We start from the raw sequence: 20,777 nt of genomic DNA, 5'->3' as shown, positions 1-20,777 counted from the left end.
GAGGAAAAAAATAAAGTTGAGAAACCCTAAGAGAGTATGAAGTATTTAACCCTTTCCCTAATTGCCTCCAGAAAAGGTCAAGGGTTTACAAGTCTCGCCCATCCATGATAAGCACGAGAGACATCTTCAGTGTGGCCAGTGGGGAATACTGTCGAGGTCCAATTGCTCAAGTTTGGTTTTGGAGCGAGTATGCCATAAATAATATAACCACAACTATTTCAATAAGGCCATGATATGATTGCATTTTTAAATCATACATTTTGAAATCGCAATTGAAACACCAAGTATTATTCTTCTTTTATTTGAACACATTTCATAATGAGGAAAACAGAGTTACACTGATCAGGTCCATATATTCCCCCCCCCCCCTTCACCATCAAAATTCAAAAGACAATGGCAAGTAAAGAAAATTAGAAAACCATAAGATTACTAGCTCTATTAATTTAGTTCTCAACAAGCAAATCCGTTCAGCAATCTGAGCCATCAGTATCACTGTAAGATTGTGTATCCCAGAACTTGGAAGCATGCTCATCTTCAGGCTTGGCAACAGGGCAAGAAGCATTGGTGAAGTCCCTAAAGCGGAGAACTCCTTGTTCTTCACCAAGGCTAGCAGTAACAATTCGATACCCATTTACAGCCAGGGCATGACACCCACTTGCTCTATCCGGAGGACCGCAAATCAACGAATTTGTTTGTGAACCATTGTCAGTCTCCCAAACATTAATGAAAGAATCCTGAGGGCCTCCTGTAACTATTTTGTACTGATCCATGTGCAAGAACGTAACTGGGCCTGTGTGTCCATCCAACTCGGCTATTGGTTCTGGTTTCGTCGTCTCCAGGTTTCTCCTAATATCCCACAGCATTGCTCTGCAGCATTAAGCACATTATTTGGCAAGTGATTTACTCGAGTTTTCTTAGACAGTCCAAATGGTTAACTAACTGAGAAAAAATAATTCAAAAACTATGTAGAAATCTGCTTTATCTTACCTTCCATTACCACCTGTGCAGATTAATGATTTCGAAGGCATTATCTCAAATGAGTACAACTTCGGTTGACAAATTGCAGCAGTGAATACTTTTTGCATTGTCCTCAAATCAATTGCGATGACAGAGGAACCAGCAGCAACATAGAGCATGGATTCATGGCACTTTATATTTACAGGTGCACCAGGGACAGCAGTCATGCCCACACAGCATGATATATGCTCAGCAGATGATGTATTTGTATCCCAAACCCTCACCTACAAGAAAACTCCACAACTTTTAGTGAAAACCCAATCACAAAAAGACAGACGTATCAAAAGAACTATAAAATTTGGATTAGAAAATCTCATAATAAAAATTGGAAAAATAAGATGAAGTTCTTGTTTAACATTGTTTGACCTCTTTAGCTCCAAGAATTGTTCATTAACTTTTTCTGTTACTCATTACAAGAAAAAAATTGCAGTTTAATAACTGCTTCATCCAAGTTGAAGGTGAGATACACCTATGTTTTGTGTGGCTGCATTAATCCCCGGAAATTAGTCAACCATCTTACTCAAATATACAGAGTTCATATAAATCATGAAAGAGAAAACTGCATGTGCTCTTCTTTCACAATAACCTAAATTGAGCCCGAGGTTATTAACACTTGTCATGAAATTCTGTATTATGCTTCAAAGCATGGTACATGTTCAAGAAGCATAAATTTCTATTAGCTCAAGCTTAAATGCACCTCCTCCCCTTGTAGGAATAGGACATAGATCCAATTAGTGTGTAACTTAACCAATTAAAAAAAAAAAATGATAATAATAACATGTACATAAAGTATAGATAATAATTGGCACTTAAGAAAACTTGAAATTCAGGCTCAAGCTAGCTTTCTTAAGCTACAATCAAAATGGTCCGAATGAAATTGTAAAACTAAAACGATTTTCACGCATGACAAATAACTTCCAACACATTTACTATTGTCCAACACATGTTTACATGGCCGCCATATCAAGTAGGGCTAAATGTCATGTACATCAGTAGCTATGACACGCAAAGAAGTCGCAACTCAATTCCTTAAGAAAACCCGAAAAAATAGTTGACTGATTCACTACTACAATAACTGAATCCTTGTTATATACTCCACTAAAATAACTGAAATTGTAAAAAGTTAAAAAAGAAGAGAAAAGTAATATGGAACACACGACTAAGATACCTTGGAATCACTTGAAATGGTCACCAAAAGAGAAGTTCTATGCCTGAAAGAATGATGAAAGTAAAAATAGATCAGTTTAGTAAGAAGAAATGGATACCAAAGTACACAGGTTCAATATCACTTGAGGGAGCAAGTCACCATGTGAGGCATTTGCAATTATAACACACAACTTAAGCATTACAAATGTTTTTAAAAGTAACACATGAGATACAACTGAAATCCACAATTTCTTAGAAATTTTAAAATTTATCCATGTCTCTCTCCCTATAAGTACAGGGTCGGGTGGGGACACGTGTCAGCCTAAAAATAGGCAGACTGAAGTATGATAAGCCAAGCCAAACTTCTTCTTTCTTCTTAGATGAGAACATCAACTTTGACATATCCATAAAGCAAAGATATAACAGTTGGTTTAAGTGTGGCAAAGTCCAAGTAATTGTACAATTAAGTTTTACTTCACTTCCACCAATTGAGAGTTCATAGTAATGAAATGCAACCATATGCAAAACAAAAGGGATAATAAGTGTTGAAGATCATTCCATCTACAGCTGGACCTGCCAAGTCTTTAAGCATAAGACTGAGCAACTCGCATGATATAAGTGCAAACTATTCAAACCTAAAGATAATTAGAATACATTAATAAAGTCTATTTATTTAGTCTTAATGATAGAAAAATTCATACCCAGAAACTGACATCAACTTTACAGGTTTCTCATGCCCATAAAGAGTAGCCGTTAGTGCATGCTGGCCACGCTTGCCACTAGAGTTAAGGGACCAAAGGCGAACAGTACCATCTTCCCCTCCACTTGCCAATACTTTGCTACTACCATCACCTAACAATTTATCTGACAAGGCAGAGACTGGGCCATTGTGACCTCTAAAACATCGTTGGCAAGAACCCTATAATGTAAACATTAGAATGAAGACCTCGAGGCATTACAAAAGGTAGACAATAACTTAGAAAGTTGATAAACATTCTCTTCCTGCTGACAATTAGAACAATAATCATCATAAAACCAAATAATAAAACAGACACTACAAATAATATCTGTTTCTTCAATTGGCTCATTGCAGTGGATGCAAGCATGGAAGATCATGACTAGAGATTACAAATATCTACAAATTTGGGCCTTTTCTTTGCAAGAGGGTTTTCAAGACAACATCAATTTATAAACTACCTTCCACCACAGACGAATAGAGCGGTCGCAGCTTGAGGTGACCAAAACATTTTCTTTACTTTGTGTTTCATTTCGAAATAAAGAAGTTTCGGTGAGGGAAAACAACCTGCATATTAAATAATTATGAATAAAAGGTTGAGAGGCAATTCATATGCTAATAAGCTTCATATGATACATTAAATAGATTTAGGCTCATGTTTGCCATCTACGATGTACTAGAAAAAAATAAAAATAAAAAGGTACATCACACATTATATGAGACAGATCTATTGTCATAAGCATTGATATGAACTAAATTCCACACCTAATGTATAGATAAAATTAAAAATTATATATATAAATAGGATTCTTGTTTCAAAATATGTAGAATGTAAGGTCCAAGGGTGCAACCTGTTCTTCTAATATATACAGAGCCAAATGGCTATTAACATTGTCTTATGAGCTCTAGTTATCTCTTTTAAGAAGAACTACATGGAAAGAAAAAACTGCTAACAACACAACTTGGTTACAAGTTTTACAGGGAAATGCAAATGGCCTTGTCACTAATAATAAATACATGCAACTTGGCCTTGCTTAAGAAATTACAATATTAATGCATATAAAAGTATTTTTCGAACAAGAGAAAAACCATATCAAATTCTTACCTCATGCATGTAATTCTTGCATTATGGTCACTTAGTGAGGTGAGAGGATACCTTCCACTTAAAAGGCCATCACTCTTAAGAATTCCTATTGATGAGCCCTATATAACAAAATCCAGTAAAGTCAATGTCAGAATGGATGTGAAAGAAGTTAAGAAATACTCAATCATGCGCTCGCTTTTTTCCTTCTTTCTTCTCCTTTCTAGCAATACAAATAAGAAGTGTCAAAATGTAATAAAATCCTATCACAGAAAAGAAAAGAATCAAAATAAGTGTCATGAGCCTTTTGCACAAAGATGTCATAGAAGCTGTATGAAACCCTAGGCATAATGAAAAAAACTACAGGCCAAGGGAGTATTCAATACCTGGGAAAAGACAACATCATTTCCATCCAATAATATTTGTTTGTATGGTCTTGGAACTGTATAGAAGTCAGCAACTAAGGGATCAACGAACTTGATTTGCTTCAATGCTGTGCGCCTTGCCAAATACGCCTCCCTCAATTCCAATGTTTGGAAAGAGGCGGACGGCATTTGTTGTGGCCAGTGTTCCCTAAATGTGGAATATACAACAGACCCTTAAGTTAAAAAGAACCAAAAGGGAATATATTGCGCTTGGAAAACATGGTCAACCAAAAAACCTTTTTGATCAAATGTCAAACACCCCGCGTTTTTCGAAAAATGGTTTAAGTACTTTTAAGGTGTAAAACCTTTCCGTCCACAACTCCTCTCTTCAACATCCCTCCCAAGTGAAAACCCACACCACAGCACACCCCAAGTACTTACATTGGCAAGATCCGTATGATTCATTTCCTATTTGAACTTTGAATGCTCTATTATGTGACTAAATGGTGCATTTTGAAAGTTCTGGATGGCCAGTTTGAATTTGATTGGACCGGCTGAGTTTGAATTTGAGCCATTAGCCTCTGAGAGATTTGAGCATGTGACTGACGAGTGGTGTGATGTCAAGTCATTAGCCTCTTCTTTCTTTTTATAATTTTGAGATTTTTTTGGGAGCAATACAACATTAAATAATCTAATATAATAGAAGATTGAAAAAAGATATAAACTATGATGATTGATGTTATTGCCTCATTGCGTCTTTTATGTGTTTGTGGGGAACTTCATGGTTGATAAATTTGTGAAGTGCGGCGAAATTGGATATGCTTGGAAAATATTTGATGAAAACTTGAGAAAAATGTGGTTTCTTGGAGTGGGATGATATGTGGGAATGCTCAATTGGGTGAGAATGAGAAAACTTGGAGGCTATTTAAGCAAGCTCTGTGTGAAATTTGAAGAGTTTGGGATTCACATTCTCAATGTGATTCAATAACAGAAAATGCTTTTTGGAGAACATCTTCAGAGTGATTAATGATAACCAAACACACACACACACACACCAAAAAAAAAAAGACTAGTTTTTTTTCAGTTGATAACGTTCAGAAAATGTGTTAAACCAAAACAAACGGAGCCACACGACTGCTATGTTCCTCTAATTCGAGGAGGATCTATCAAAGACTTGAATCCAGGAGACTGCATTCCAAAGATCAATAGCTTCATTTTATTTACGGCACTGAGCCTCACAAACTAACTTTTATCGTCGCAAGTGCATTATACACACACACACACACACAACAACAACAACCAAATCTTCCTGGCACCAATTACAAAATTCCAAACACTTCGACAATAGCAGATGCCCAGAACTACAAATTAAAAACAAATCAGCTCCGAATTATTTGTGGGAAAATTTAAAAAAGCTTTTGAAGAAGATGGTAGGACCTGAACCAGTGGGACCAAATGGAGTCAGAATAGGCGACGCGTTTGAGGTATTTGCAGGACATGCCCATGTTGGAGAGGTCCTGGAGGCTGAGGTAGGTGGCACAGTGAGCCAGCGAGTCCACGTCCACATCCATCACCGTCGTCGTCGATGAAGCTGGGTCGACCTCCGCCATAGTTCTGAAGCTTATTGTTCGAAACGATTCCAAAACCCTATAGGCTATACCCCAGAAGATTGCTAATTATTCATTGTTCCAGGTGACATGCACCATCATTTGGGATATCCCATCCATCCTGTGAATTAAACAACAAATTTGGTATCCTTAAGAAGCATATATATATTATATATAAATGGTTAAAGAAAATTTTGCTATTATTATTATTATTTTTTTACATTTCCGCACATAGGAAAGGAAATGGGAGAAAGACCGCTTCATGCGTGATTTTCGGTCAATTATATTAAAGATAAGAAAGAAACAAATCTAAAATTTATAAATTGAGTTAGATTTTTTTTTTCTTTCTCAAATTCAACCATAGTCTCTGTTTGTTTTAATGTAAAATATTTTTTTAAAAAAGTTTTTCTTAATTTTTTAGTGTTAGGTATGACCGAAAATTGTGGTCAAACTGAAAATATTTTTGATTAACAAAAAAATCTCCCTTAATTTTTGTAAAGTGGTTTTCCTTTTCTTAAAGGTTAAATACATGTTTGTCTAGTGTCCGCATTTCTCTATAGCCGTTGTTAAACTATAAGGTGGCCGTGCTGAGGAAAACGGAAATTGAAAAAAAAAAAAAAAACATTTATAAATCAGCAACAAGTCAGGAAGTTTACATACGTTATATAGTCTTAAGAAGGTTGATAAGGGTTCTGTCGCTTGGCATATGTAGCACGTGGTTATACTCGTCAACCAGTCAGAGTGCATTTCTCTACAATAGTGGTAGCATGCAACGGGGAGGATTATGCAGGAAAGTTGTTAAAATATATTGTATGAGATTTGAATATATTAGAATTGATTGTAATTGATAAAATCAAATCAGAATTGAATATATTTAATTTGATTTTATTAATCATATTATTTTGTATTTTTTCTTGGACTTGTAAAATAATCAAGTGAAATAAAAACATAATATAGTCTTTAAAGTTTTATTATGTGGATGGTTCATACACCGAACCACATAAAATTTTGTATGTTTATTTATTTTATTTCACTATTTATTTTTATTTCTATTTTTTTTATTATTAATTTATTCAGTTGTGAGAAGTAGAGATTAGTGACTTGACTTCAACCAAATATAAAATATAAAACAAAACTATATTTATAACTTATGCATGTTGATGTACTTCAGATCAGAAATTCCAAGTCATCAGATATTCTTAATGTATGGAAGATTGGTGGGTTTTGTGTGCAGCATCTCTCACATTTGTCTAATTCAAGTATGAGCAAATTATCCACCCCCATATTGAGATGAGGCTCTGAAAATCGATCCTTTACAGAGAACTCGGGTGCTATTGTCTAAATGCAGTCAGCCCAATGCATACAAAGAAGAAGTTATAAGGATTCAATACGTTGGGAATTCCAGACCAAATTATACGCCGATCGGGATTGGGTGATTTTCCCAAGTGGCATGAGAAAGGACAAGTGGTCCATCCATGAAGAGCACAACAATAACTATACTACAAGTATTTCCACAAGTCTCTGTAGCTACACATTTACAAAACAGATTAAAGCAATGCAATGCAAGTGGGAGGAAATTTCCAGGATGATTCATGGAAAGCATATATACGCGTGGAAAATTTGCAGTTTCATATGAATATTGAGAATTACGTTGGCATTCATTCCACCAAGTCTGCGCCCCCCCCCCCCCCCCCCCCCTCCAAGGCCTTGTATCTTTCTTATTAAAGTGTACGTCCCGAGTCATATATGGACATAACAACCAACCCTTTTGCCATTCAATCATACAGTACTGATTGTAAACAATGGCACCCTCCGTTTCCATTTCCATTGTGGTCTTAGCATGGGCTACTTGTATTATGTTCTACGGAACATATTTGGAGGATAGTGGAGCTCAGCTTGTGGGAGCATCGGAATCATCAGCACTACAACTAGAAGCAAAGGCTCTTCTGAAGAGTGGATGGTGGAGTTCCTACAGCCATGATATCTCAACTCGTTGCGACTGGCCTGGTATTACTTGCAATGCTGCTGGAAGCGTCACAGAGATTGACATGATCACTGGACGGCTCAATGGAGATAAGTTAAAACTCAACTTCTCATCTTCCTTCCCTAATTTAGTCAGCCTTGTTCTTCGATTTAATAGTCTTCAAGGGAGCATCCCTTCATCTCTATGGCTCTTAACCAATCTCACTCACTTGGATCTGTCTTCTAACCAATTCAATGGTTCCATCCCCCAAAAATTAGGAAATCTGAGGAATGTCCATGTATTAAGTCTAGGTGGAAACAACTTCAATGGACCAATCCCTTTATCTCTTTGGCTCTTAACCAATCTCCCCATCTGAATATGAGTTTTAATCAAATCAATGGTTTTATAGCGTCAGAAATAAGGATGCTAAAGAATCTTTTCTTTTTGGACCTAAGTGGTAACATGCTCGTTGGTCAAATCCCTTCTACTCTTGCCAATTTAACTAATTTGTTTTATTTGTCCTTGAGTCGCAATCAAATTGATGGTTTCATTCCCCCAGAAATAAGCAATATGGAGAATTTGAGTTACTCACACCTTGAGAATAACAGTTTTAGTAGTCAAATCCCTTCTACTTTGAGTCATTTAACTAATTTGAAATATTTGTACCTTAGTAGCAATCGAATCAATGGTTCCATTCCCCCAGAAATAGGCAATATGATGAATCTGGTTAATTTACTTGCGCCTTGAAAACAACAATCTTAGTGGTCAAATCCCTTCTACTCTAGTCTATTTAACTAATTTGGAATATTTGTACCTTAGTAGCAATCGAATCGATGGTTCCATCCCGGTAGATATAGGGAATTTGAAGAATTTGGCTCATTTATTTATCAACCATAACAATCTCATTGGTCAAATACCTACTCACATCAACAACATTTATGAGTTACAATATATTGACCTCAGTCATAACTTTCTCAGTGGAGAAATACCTGTTGAAATTACAGCTGCATAAAAAGGCCATCTACAGCTCTTGGATCTCAGCTACAATAATCTCACTGGCAATATTCACTATTTTTTGACTTATATTCTAAGAGTCAACTTGTCATACAATTCTTTCAAAGGCCCAATTCCATATTATTATGATCATGCATCCGACACCTTAATTGGCAACAAGGATTTGTGCGCTCGCAACTTCGAGGGTTTCCCTCCTTGCCCTCAGATTTCCCCAAATAGTAACAAATCAAGTATAATCAAACTAGAAATTTTTGTTCCAATCGCCATTTTTCTTGGATTCATAGTTCTTTGGGGCTTTCTTCTCTCGAGATGCAAGGTTAAGAAAACTCAGTTTAACTCGAAAGAAACAAAGAATGGGAACTTGTTCTCGATATGGAATTATGATGGACATATTGCATATGAAGACATCATTGAAGCAACTGAGGACTTTGATCTCAAATATTGTATTGGAATTGGCAGTTATGGCAGCGTTTACAGAGCAAAACTACCTTGTGGTAAAGTGATTGCCTTGAAAAAACTTCATCGGTTGGAGGATGAGAACCCAACTTTTGATATGAGTTTCAAGAATGAGGTAAAAGTGTTAACATGGATTCAGCATCGAAACATTATAAAACTTCATGGGTTCTGTTTACATAAAAGATGCATGTTTTTGGTTTATGAGTATATGGAAAGGGGAAGCCCATTTTGTGTGTTGAGCAATGATGTTGAAGCTATGGAATTGGATTGGAGCAACAGAGTGAACATAATTAAAGGCACCACCCATGCGGGCCATGCCTTATCTTACATGCATCATGAATGCACTCCATCAATTGTTCATCGAGATATAACAAACAACAATATTTTGTTGAACAATAAACTAGAGGGTTTTGTCTTTGACTTTGGCACAGCTAAACTTCTTGATCCAGATTCCTTCAATCAAACATTAGTTGCAGGCACTTACGGTTACATTGCCCCAGGTGAACTACTCTTTTCTTGCTATAATTGATATATTTATTTATTTTCATCCCGTCTATTATTCTAAAACATTGAACTAGCCATGTGGAACAAACGTCTTTCCTAATATTCGTGCTAGTAGGGTTACCTTGTCATTTACTATTTGAATCGATTCATGCGTGATGTCAAACAAACCCTTTGACTATGGAATTTTATTGCAATGGCAAGTTTTGACCAACTTCGTTGCATTGAAAAATATACAAAAGAAAAAAAGAACAAAAAAAAAAAAAAAATGAAGACAAATGTTTTTACATTTTTAATACTTGTAATTTTTCTTCTTCTTCTTCTTCTTTTAATCTACATGCAGAGTTGGCCTATACCATGAAAGTTACTGAAAAGTGCTGTGTATAGCTTTGGAATGGTGACATTGGAAATATTAATGGGAAGACATCCAACGGAACTTTTAACTTCATTATCATCTTCTTCTCAAAACGTGATGTTACATGAAATATTAGATCAACGCATGCCACCTCCAAATCATCTAGTTGCACAAGATATTTTCCTTGTCGCTACACTAGCATTTGCATGCCTACATACCAAACCAAAGTCTCGGCCTATAATGAAATGCGTGTCTCAAAAATTTCTTTCACGGAAGAAGCCAATAACCAAACCTTTTCATGCATTTTCATTGTGGCAGCTAAGGAACCAGAAAATGTATATGGTTGAATCAGGGGATGAAACTCAATTATGAAGTGCTTGTTGTTAGATTGAGTATCATATTGTTTGATGAACTTGTATGAGCAAAAAATGTTAGTGTATGATATCATAATGCCATGAATTATGTTATTTTCTAGATTGTACCCATTTTTCAATATATATATATAGCTTACAATTGAAAAAAAAACCATAAATGCAATAAAGAAGTATACCAAAAAAAAAAAAAAAAAAATTAGTGTGGTTGGACAAAGATTTGCAACACGATAAAAAAAAAAGAAAAAAAAAAAGAAAAAGAGAAAAGGTCCTATGGCATTTTCTCATGCGTAACCAAATGCTGAGGAGCTCTCATAACTTATCAAGCACCATTTCGGGACTACAATATAAAGCCAAAAATTCCACCGTTAAACACAAAAGATTTGCAATTGCTAAACATACCAACAATTACATCCAAATATAAAGATGGGCTTTAGAGTAGTAATCGGCTCAATTGAATCTTGTCACATGAATTACATTCTATAACTGACTTCTGGAGGTTTGAAGGAAGACATGGATTACAAAATCACCATAAACAAATTGTTTCTTCAATATCGTTATGTATGTCTCTCTAAGCTTTGTCAACATTGAAGGCTAGTTACATAATTATGCCTTGAGGGAGAGAAAAACATGAAGAGAACTTCTTAGAAAAAGAAGAGTGTGTGTGCCTTTGTTATAGAGAGAAATGAGGATCTTATATGTTCTCTTGGGCCTCATATGCATACAGCTCAGTTGTGTGGAAAATGCAAAAACAACATTCATCCACCCCCAACGGCGATGGAGAAATGTCCACTTTCAAAAGAAAATTTGCAGGATAATTCCGTGGAAATCTAAATGCGCATGCACATTCTGATGTAATCATCCCTACTCATTTCGGTCATAAGTGGGGTCACTTGTAACTTGTAAGGATGCATGACTACATGGAATTGGGAGCTTATTGCCATGGTAATTGGTAAATGTGAAGTATGTGCTACTATCATTTGTTTCCAGCTGAGTATGTTCTAATATGATCAAACTCAAGTAGAGTAGCCACTCTTCACTCCCTCCTATCTTTCTTTTTTTTTTTTTTTTTTTTTTTTTAATTAGAAAAAAAAAAAAAATTCTCTCTTTAGAGAGAAGTTCCTCTGATTCTTTACATACATTATCTATTTTATTTTATTTTTTCGTTCTCTTTCTAGAACATCAATTTCCAAACTGTTTTTTGTTCTCTGTTTTACACATGCCTGGCAGCAAAGGTCGTAGGAGCAATTTGTGGAAGAGGCAAATTGAAAATAATAAGCTGCTTTGAATGAGTTGGTAGCAGACTAGCAGTCTCTTGAGTCTTGTCCGAAGTAGTCATAAGGATTCAATACGTTGGGAATGGCAGCCCAAATTATAAGCCGAGACGGGGTGATTTTCCAAAGTGGCATGAGAAAGGTCAAAAGTTTACTAGTCCTTTCCATCCATTCAGAACAAACGAGGCATGAGGCATCTAATCATCTATATCCATAGACTCGGGAGTGTGAAATGTGAAGGTCCAATTTCCATAAGTCTCTCCACTCTCTTTACTTATCAAATATCAAGCACCCTTTCCAGATTATAATATATATATATAGCCAAATTTTCCGTCGTAAGACACAGCTTTACAATCCATGTTCTTTTCAAATAAATCTTAATATGGATTGCAATCTATTGTTTTACAATAACCGACTTCTGGAGGTTATATTCAACCATTCTACAGATGCGCAGGGAGAGCAGCAACCAACGTACGTAACCGAGGTATTACTTTAATGTAACCACCAAAGTATTATTCTTATTATTGTGAAACACGATAAACAAAATCCAATTTTTCCTTACAACCAAAATATATTTTACCAATATATATGATGCAATAACTTTCCCTAATAAACAAACACACACAAACTAAAAATTTATAAAGTCTCACAAATGGGGCAAGTAGGTTTATCTCTGCTACATGTAAAGCAAAGAAAACACCATAATGAAACTGCAAATCAGAATGGACAACATACATCATGACTCATGAGTGAACAGGAACAGATTATGAACAGTCTACAAGAATTAGAAGACAACAACGGCTTGAAATAACCAAAGAAGCTAGATGTAATCAGGCATTCCAATCTTCTCGCTCTCATATATGGCTACTCAATTGCTCAAATGCTAAAGCAAAGCCTTTTCACCTCTTCTTCATAGAATGCCTTGTCTAGCATCTGGCTCTCTCCCATAGGATAATTTAGCAAAAATTGACTGATAATTAAGGAGGATATTTTTCCATGACAGCACGGACCAACAATGGCACCCAAACAGAGCATTTCAGTCACAAACACTGACACACTAAAGATATTGAGCAGAAATGAGTACAAGCCCCATAATAAATGCCATTCATGCGGTAATGGTTAAGAAGAAACCCTTGTCTACACAGACAAAGCAAATCAAGTACCAGTGCAAGTCAGGGAAAGCAGTGTTCAGGGGTGTATGAAAGATTTTCTGTCCAACATCTCTCACATTTGTCTCATTTATAGAAAATGCATTTTATGTAACCACAGAAATATTATTCTTATTAGTATGAAACACGATGAATAAAATACAAAATTTTCCCCAAGCAATTGGATGCTGCGTTGTGATTCATTTAAGCCACTTGTATTAAGAAGCCTCATGTAATGTAGTTTTAGCTTGATGATAAGGTCTGTTGAAAATAATAAGCTGCTTTTAAGTGTTGGTAGCAGTCACTTGTCCGAAGTAGTCAATAAGTCAGTGGCCGGATTCAATACGTTGAGAATTACAGCCCAGATTGGGTCAATTTTTTCGCCATGTGTCTTGAGAAAGCTCAACATTTTACTAGTCTTCTACTGACTTGGGGGTAGCCACACATTTGGTAGGTAACATTTTACTAGTCTTCTATTGACTTGGGGTAGCTACACATTTGGTAGTAAATCTGCAGAATTAGGGTTCACACTTAAGACTTTTAACTTTGATATCATGTTAAATTACCATAGATTACAAAACAGAATACAACAATGCAAGTGGGAGGAAATTTCCAAGATGGTTTCAAGGAAAGTATATGGCTGGAAAATTTGCAGTTTGATAGGATTCTACAAGACAAGAATTTGGTGAGAATTACGTTGGTGTTCATTCAAAGTCAACACACAAGAAAATAATTGGTCTGAACCTTCACTCCCAGTCCACAAGTCTATCCCCAATATCTTTCTTATTAAAGAGTGTCCCCAGTCATGAACATAATAATCATATATATATATATATGACCCAGTTACCCGGTTATAACTAAGTGCCAAAAACTGGAACCGGAACCGGGGTACCCAGTTACCTGGTCTTCCAACCGGTTTCAAAACCGGCTTCCCGGTTTCCTGGTTTGTTTTTACACCCTTAGTCTCGGCCTATAAGGAAATGTGTGTCTCAAGAATTTCTTTCTCGAAAAAAGCCAATAGCCAAGCCTCTACATACACTTTCACTATGGCAACAAAGCAACCATGAAATGTATATGGTTGGATCAGGGTATGAAATGCAATTATGAATTGCTTGTTGTTAGGTTGAGTATCATGTTGTTTGATGAACTAATTGTAAAAATAAAAATGTTGCGTATGCCAATTATAATGAAGTTTTCCCATATTAATAAGATGCGACCTTCTTTTTCATATTGCATTAATGCATTGAACTCACTTCTCTAACTAGACGATCAAAATAATCTGTTTGAAGTAAATAGGACTATTTGAAGAAAAGATGAATGGTCAGATAATCATTCAGAGTAACACAAAAGCACCACAATGTAAGAAGGATGATAAGGGCTCTGTCACTTGGCATCGTCAACCAGTTTAAGAGTGCATTTCTCTACAATAGTTGTAGTATGCATGCAACGGGGAAGTTTCTGCAAGAAAGTTGTGGGAAGTAGCAATTAGTGACTTCAACCAAATCAAAAACATAAAATATAAAACAAAACTATATATAATTAATGCATCATCAATTCAAATTGAAAGCATATAGATCTAGGTAGTGGGATGTAACTTGTAAGAGCCAGCATAAAACTTCAGGTTTATGGGAACACAATAAATGGGACTACCAGCTGCTTTATCCAGCAAATTCATCAAATTGTGCACCATAAGAAATTTCTCCCATTATGTAAAGTGCTTTACAAGGTCAAGCATGATAAAGGTGTTAAAAATTTAACATGATAAAGTAGTATAGTAAATAGGGACAATTTGTATTGTAAAATCATCAAAGTGAAAAAAAAGTAAATGTAGTCTTAGAGTTTTATCGGTGGACATAGATCATAGATCAAACTACGTAAAAATCTTTGTGTCTATTATATTTTTTTATTTCTGCTTTTAGTTTTACTTCTTTATTAATTTCTTCAGATAGTACTAGGCATTGATGATTCAGATAAATCCCTTCGATAGATATGTGCGCAAACATATTCTGCAATTACCCTTTTTTCTAGAACATCAATTTCCAAAATGTTTTTGAAGGTACAGCACTTATACAAGTGAAAGGCTGCAAAGGTGATAATAGGTGCAATTTGTAGAAGAGGGCAACCATGCGACAGAAATGCGAAGGTGAGGGTCAGTTGAAAATAATAAGGTGCTTTTAATTAGTGGGTAGCAGTCTCTTGTCCAAAGGAGTCACAACTCAATAGCTGTATTTAATGCGTTGGGAATTCCAGCCCAAATTATAAGCCGAGATTGGGTGATTTCCCCCCAAGTGCCTTGAGAAAGCTCAATAGTTTACTAGACTTCGTTAGACTGGGGAGTGTGAAAATTTGAAATTAACTTCAACAGATTAAAGCAATGCAAGTGGGAGGAAATTTCCATGACGATTCAGGGAAAGCATACGTGTGGAAAATTTGCCGTTCCATAGAATTCGAAAAGAAAAGAATTTCGTGAGAATTACGTTGGTATTAATTCGTTCAACGTCACCCAAAATATTTGGTCTTGACCTTGACTCCCAGTCAACAAGTCTGTCCCCTCTATCTTTCTTATTAAAGTGTCCCGAGTCATGAACATAATAATCAACCCTTTCGCCATTGCCCTCATCAGTCATTCAATACTTGCAAACATGGCATCCTCCGTTTCCATTTCCATTGTGCTCGTAGCATGGGCTACCTTTTTCTTGTTCTATGGAACATATTTGGAGGATAGTGGAGCTAAGTTTGTGGGAGCATCTGAATCATCAGCACTACAACTAGAAGGAAAGGCTCTTCTGGAAACTGGATGGTGGAGTGGCTATAGCAACGACACCTCAAGTCGTTGCAACTGGTATGGTATTACTTGCAATGCTGGTGGAAGTGTCACACAGATCACGACCCACTTTGATGAAGGTTTTCATGAAGGTTTTCATTTAGGGGAGATGTCAAAACTCAACTTCTCTTTCTTTCCAAATTTGGTTTGGCTTGACCTGTCCCAGAGCTGGCTTGATCCATCAAATAATATTCTTTCAGGGAGTATTCCACTTGAGATAGGTACTTTATCGAAACTCATCTATCTTAATTTGTCCAATATTAATCTTCAGGGGAGCATTCCACTTGCGATAGGTACTCTATCGAAACTCACCTACCTTGATCTGTCCTTTAATAATCTGACAGGTGAGTTACCTTTTTCTCTAGCCAACCTCGCCCAATTAGTTTGGTTTGACATTTCTTCTAATCAAATAATTGGACCAATCCCTTCCTCTCTTTGGCATTTAACCAATCTCACCCATCTGGATTTAAATGGAAATCAAATCAATGGTTCTATCTCCCAAAATTTGCAAAATCTGACGAATCTTGTCCATTTGGACCTAGGTCACAACAACTTTAGTGGACCCATCCCTTCCACTCTGGGTCATTTAACTAATTTGAAATCTTTAGACCTTAGTCAAAATCAAATTAATGGTTCCATTCCCTCGGAAATAGGAATCTTGAATAATTTGATTCACTTGGTTTTCGGGAATAACAAACTCAATGGTCAAATCCCTTCATCTATAGGTCATATGACTAATTTAGAAACTTTGGTCCTCAGTCAAAATCAAATTAATGGTTCCATCCCCGTAGAAATAGGAAACTTGAAAAGTTTGTCCAATCTATTTCTCGATCAAAACAATTTCATTGGTCAGATACCCACTCAGCTTAGTAGCATTCCTTTTTTGTATCATCTTAACTTAAGTCATAACTTTATTAGTGGAGAAGCACCTCCTGAACTTGGGGCCATAGGCAGTCTATTGTTCATGGATCTTAGCTACAATAATCTTACTGGCAATGTTCCCGATACTTACATTTCTATTTGCTATGTCAACATGTCATACAATTCTTTGGAAGGTCCAATTCCACATGATTATTATCAAAATCATACATACGACACATTAATTGGAAACAAAGATTTATGCGGTGTTTTCGAGTATTTCCCTCCTTGTCTTAGATCCAATAACAAATCAATTATAACCGAAGTGACATTTTTTGTTCTCATCGCCATTTCCCTTGTATTCTTAGTTCTTGGGGGCTTTTTCTTATCTCGAGGCATGGTCAAAAAAACTCAAATTAAGTCAAGAAAAACAAAGCATGGGAACTTGTTCTCAATATGGAATTATGATGGACATATTGCATATGAAGACATCATTGAAGCAACTGAGGAATTTGACATAAAATATTGTATTGGAACCGGTGGTTATGGTAGTGTTTACAAAGTAGAACTACCTTGTAGAAAAATGGTTGCCTTAAAGAAACTTCATTGTTTGGAGGCCGAGAACCCAACTTTTGATAAGAGTTTTAGGAACGAAGTAAAGGTGTTAACAGAGATCCGTCATCGAAACATTATCAAACTTTATGGGTTTTGCTTACATAAGCGATGCATGTTTTTGATTTACGAGTACATGGAAAGGGGAAGCCTATTTTGTGTCCTAAACAATGATGTTGAAGCTATAGAATTGGATTGGAGCAAGAGGGTGAACATCATCAAAGGCACTGCCCACGCCTTATCTTACATGCATCATGAATGCATTCCATCAATTGTTCATCGAGATATAACAAGCAACAATATTTTGTTGAACAATAAACTAGAGGGCTTTGTCTCTGACTTTGGCACAGCTAAACTTCTTGATTCAGATTCCTCCAATCAAACAGTAGTTGCAGGCACTTACGGTTACATTGCCCCAGGTGAACTACTCTTTTCTTGCTACAATTGATATATTTATTTATTTTCATCCTGTCTATTATTTTAAAACATTGAACTAGCCATGTGGAACAAACGTCTTTCCTAATATTCGTGCTAGGTTACCTTGTCATTTACTATTTGAATCGATTCATGCATGATTTCAAACAAACCCTTTGAGTATGGAACTTTAATGCAGTGGCAACTTAATTTGTTGCATTGAAAAATATACAAAAGAAAAAAGAACCAAAAAAAAAAAAAAAAAATGAAGACAAATGTTTTTACATTTTTAATACTTCTAATTTTTCTTCTTCTTCTTATTCTTTTAATCTACATGCAGAGTTGGCATATACCATGAAAGTTACTGAAAAGTGCGATGTATATAGTTTTGGAGTAGTGGCATTGGAAATATTAATGGGAAGACACCCAATGGAACTCCTCACTTCATTATCATCACCGTCTTCTCAAAATGTGATGTTACATACAATATTAGACCAACGTTTGCCTCCTCCAAATCATCTAATTTCACAAGATATTTTTCTTGTCGCTACAATAGCATTTGCATGCCTATACACCAACCCAAAGTCTCGGCCTACAATGAAATCCGTGTCCCAAGAATTTCTTTCTCGGAAGAAGCCAATAGCCAAGCCTTTACATGCACTTTCACTATGGCAGCTAAAGAACCAGAAAATGTATATGGTTGGATCAGGGGATGAAACTCAATTATGAAGTGCTTGTTGTTAGGTTGAGTATCATATTGTTTGATGAACTTGTATGAGTAAAAAAATGTTAGTGCATGATATCATAATGCCATGAATTATGTTATTTTCTAGATTGTACTCATTTTTCAATCATTATATATATATAGCATACGATTGAAAATAAACCATAAATGCAATAAAGAAGTATACCCAAAAAAAAAAAATTAGTGTGGTTGGACAAAGATTTGCAACACGATAAAAAAAAAAAAAAAAAAAAAAAAAAAAATCCGTCCTATGGCATTTTCTCATACGTAACCAAATGCAGAGGAGCTCTCATAACTTATCATGCACCATTTCGGGACTACAATATAAAGCCAAAAATTCCACCGTTAAACACAAAAGATTTGCAATTGCTAAACATACCAACAATTACATCCAAATATAAAGATGGGCTTTAGAGTAGTAATCGGCTCAATTGAATCTTGTCACATGAATTACATTCTATAACTGACTTCTGGAGGTTTGAAGGAAGACATGGATTACAAAATCACCATATTCATTGTTCTAATTGATTGATTTTTGTTGAGGTGCAACAATCCGGATCTGTTCACTTGGACGGCTCTTAGAACATGATTTGCGGGATACGATTTTGAATACCATAAAAGGCTTTGGTTTCTCTCACTAGACATCAATTGAATTTCAGATAAGATGGTCAAAGGCCCGATCCAACAATTTTGTCACGTTACATGCACTCTCTTATATTTCCATCACTAATGTAAATTTTTTGGTGGCAGTCTTGCGTAGCAAGAATGACTTTTATAGAAGATTATGCAAAACAGAAGTTCATGATTAAACAAATTGTTTCTTCAATATCGTTATGTATGTCTCTCTAAGCTTTGTCAACATTGAAGGCTAGTTACATAATTATGCCTTGAGGAAGAGAAAAACATGAAGAGAACTTCTTAGAAAAAGAAGAGTGTGTGTGCCTTTGTTATGGAGAGAAATGAGGATCTTATCTGTTCTCTTGGGCCTTATATGCATAGTGCAGCTCAGTTGTGTGGAAAATGCAAAAACAACATTCATCCACCCCCAACGGCGATGGAGAAATGTCCACTTTCAAAAGGAAATTTGCAGGATAATTCCGTGGAAATCTAAATGCGCATGCACATTCTGATGTAATCATCCCTACTCATTTCGGCCATAAGTGGGGTCACTTGTAACTTGTAAGGATGCATGACTACATGGAATTGAGAGCTTATTGCCATGGTAATTGGTAAATGTGAAGTATGTACTACTATCATTTGTTTCCAGCTGAGTATGTTCTACTATGATCAAACTCAAGTAGAGTAGCCACTCTTCACTCCCTCCATTATCTCATTTTATTTTATTTTTTCGTTCTCTTTCTAGAACATGAATTTCCAAACTGTTTTTTTTTTCTGTTTTACACATGCCTGGCAGCAAAGGTCGTAGGAGCAATTTGTGGAAGAGGCAAATTGAAAATAATAAGCTGCTTTGAATGAGTTGGTAGCAGACTAGCAGTCTCTTGAGTCTTGTCCGAAGTAGTCATACGGATTCAATACGTTAGGAATAGCAGCCCAAATTATAAGCCGAGACTGGGTGATTTTCCAAAGTGGCATGAGAAAGGTCAAAAGTTTACTAGTCCTTTCCATCCATGAGGGACAAACGAGGCATCTAATCATCTATATCTATAGACTCGGGAGTGTGAAATGTGAAGGTCCAATTTCCATAAGTCTCTCCACTCTCCAGCCACACGTTTGCTTTCTCGCGTGGAATTTATTCTCCATAGTTCCATGACAATTCAGGGAAATTTCCATGACGATTCAGGGAAAGCATAGGGGTGGAAAATTCAAAACCACGTACACTTGACTCCCAGTCCACTAAGTCTTCCCCCTCCCCTTGTATGTTTCTTATTAAAGTGTCCCCAGTCTTGAATATAATGATCAATCCTCTGCCATTTCCCTCATCAATCATATTATAGTGCTTGCAAACATGGCAGTACCCTCTGTTTCCATTTCCGTTGTGGTCGTAGCATGGGCTACTTGTATTATGTTGTACGGAACGTATTTGAATATATTTAATTTGATTTTATTAATCATATCATTTTGTATTTTTTTTCTTGGACTTACAAAATAATTAAGTGAAATAAAAGCATAATATAGTCCTTAGAGCTTTATTATGTAGATATAGGTCATACACCAAACTACTTAAAATTTTTTGTATTTATTTATTTTATTTTGCTATTTATTTCTATTTTTTTTTTATTAATTTATTCAGTTGTGAGAAGTAGCGATTAGTGACTTCAACCAAATATAA

The 20,777-nt window shown here is 35.9% G+C and overlaps 2 protein-coding genes and 1 pseudogene across 7 annotated transcripts; 2 read left to right on the top strand and 1 right to left on the bottom strand.

Annotated features, from left to right (window-relative positions):
- Positions 1–389: 389 nt before the first annotated feature.
- LOC132180267 (uncharacterized) lies at positions 390–6,069 on the bottom strand. Its single transcript, XM_059593019.2, has 8 exons — positions 5,783–6,069; positions 4,367–4,553; positions 4,005–4,102; positions 3,361–3,466; positions 2,865–3,082; positions 2,186–2,228; positions 988–1,241; positions 390–867 (listed from the first exon to the last, which is right to left on the bottom strand). The coding sequence occupies exons 1-8, from the start codon at positions 5,953–5,955 to the stop codon at positions 468–470; spliced, it is 1,479 nt and encodes a 492-aa protein (XP_059449002.2). The 5' UTR covers positions 5,956–6,069; the 3' UTR covers positions 390–467.
- A 1,685-nt stretch (positions 6,070–7,754) lies between these two features.
- Positions 7,755–10,613, top strand: LOC148586025 (uncharacterized; annotated as a pseudogene).
- Positions 10,614–15,616: 5,003 nt separating this feature from the next.
- LOC132182195 (MDIS1-interacting receptor like kinase 2-like) lies at positions 15,617–18,494 on the top strand. Of its 6 annotated transcripts, none has more exons than XM_088516978.1 (4): positions 15,617–16,079; positions 16,152–16,439; positions 16,656–17,747; positions 18,083–18,494. In XM_088516978.1, exons 1-4 carry the CDS (start codon positions 15,617–15,619, stop codon positions 18,469–18,471), a joined length of 2,232 nt encoding a protein of 743 aa, XP_088373104.1. In that variant the 3' UTR covers positions 18,472–18,494. The 6 variants fall into 6 exon arrangements, with proteins under 6 accessions (XP_088373104.1, XP_088373103.1, XP_088373099.1 ...); XM_088516977.1 differs by having other exon boundaries at positions 15,677–16,079; positions 16,224–16,671; positions 16,732–17,747; XM_088516973.1 differs by having other exon boundaries at positions 15,677–16,117; positions 16,406–16,529; positions 16,746–17,747.
- Positions 18,495–20,777: the final 2,283 nt, after the last annotated feature.

Source organism: Corylus avellana, chromosome 5 (genome assembly GCF_965113065.1).
Source record: "Corylus avellana chromosome 5, dhCorAvel1.hap1.2, whole genome shotgun sequence".
In the NCBI taxonomy this organism is placed as follows: Eukaryota; Viridiplantae; Streptophyta; class Magnoliopsida; order Fagales; family Betulaceae; genus Corylus; species Corylus avellana.
The sequence above is the reverse complement of the archived record's forward strand: the minus strand, read 5'-3'. Positions and strand labels throughout refer to the sequence as shown.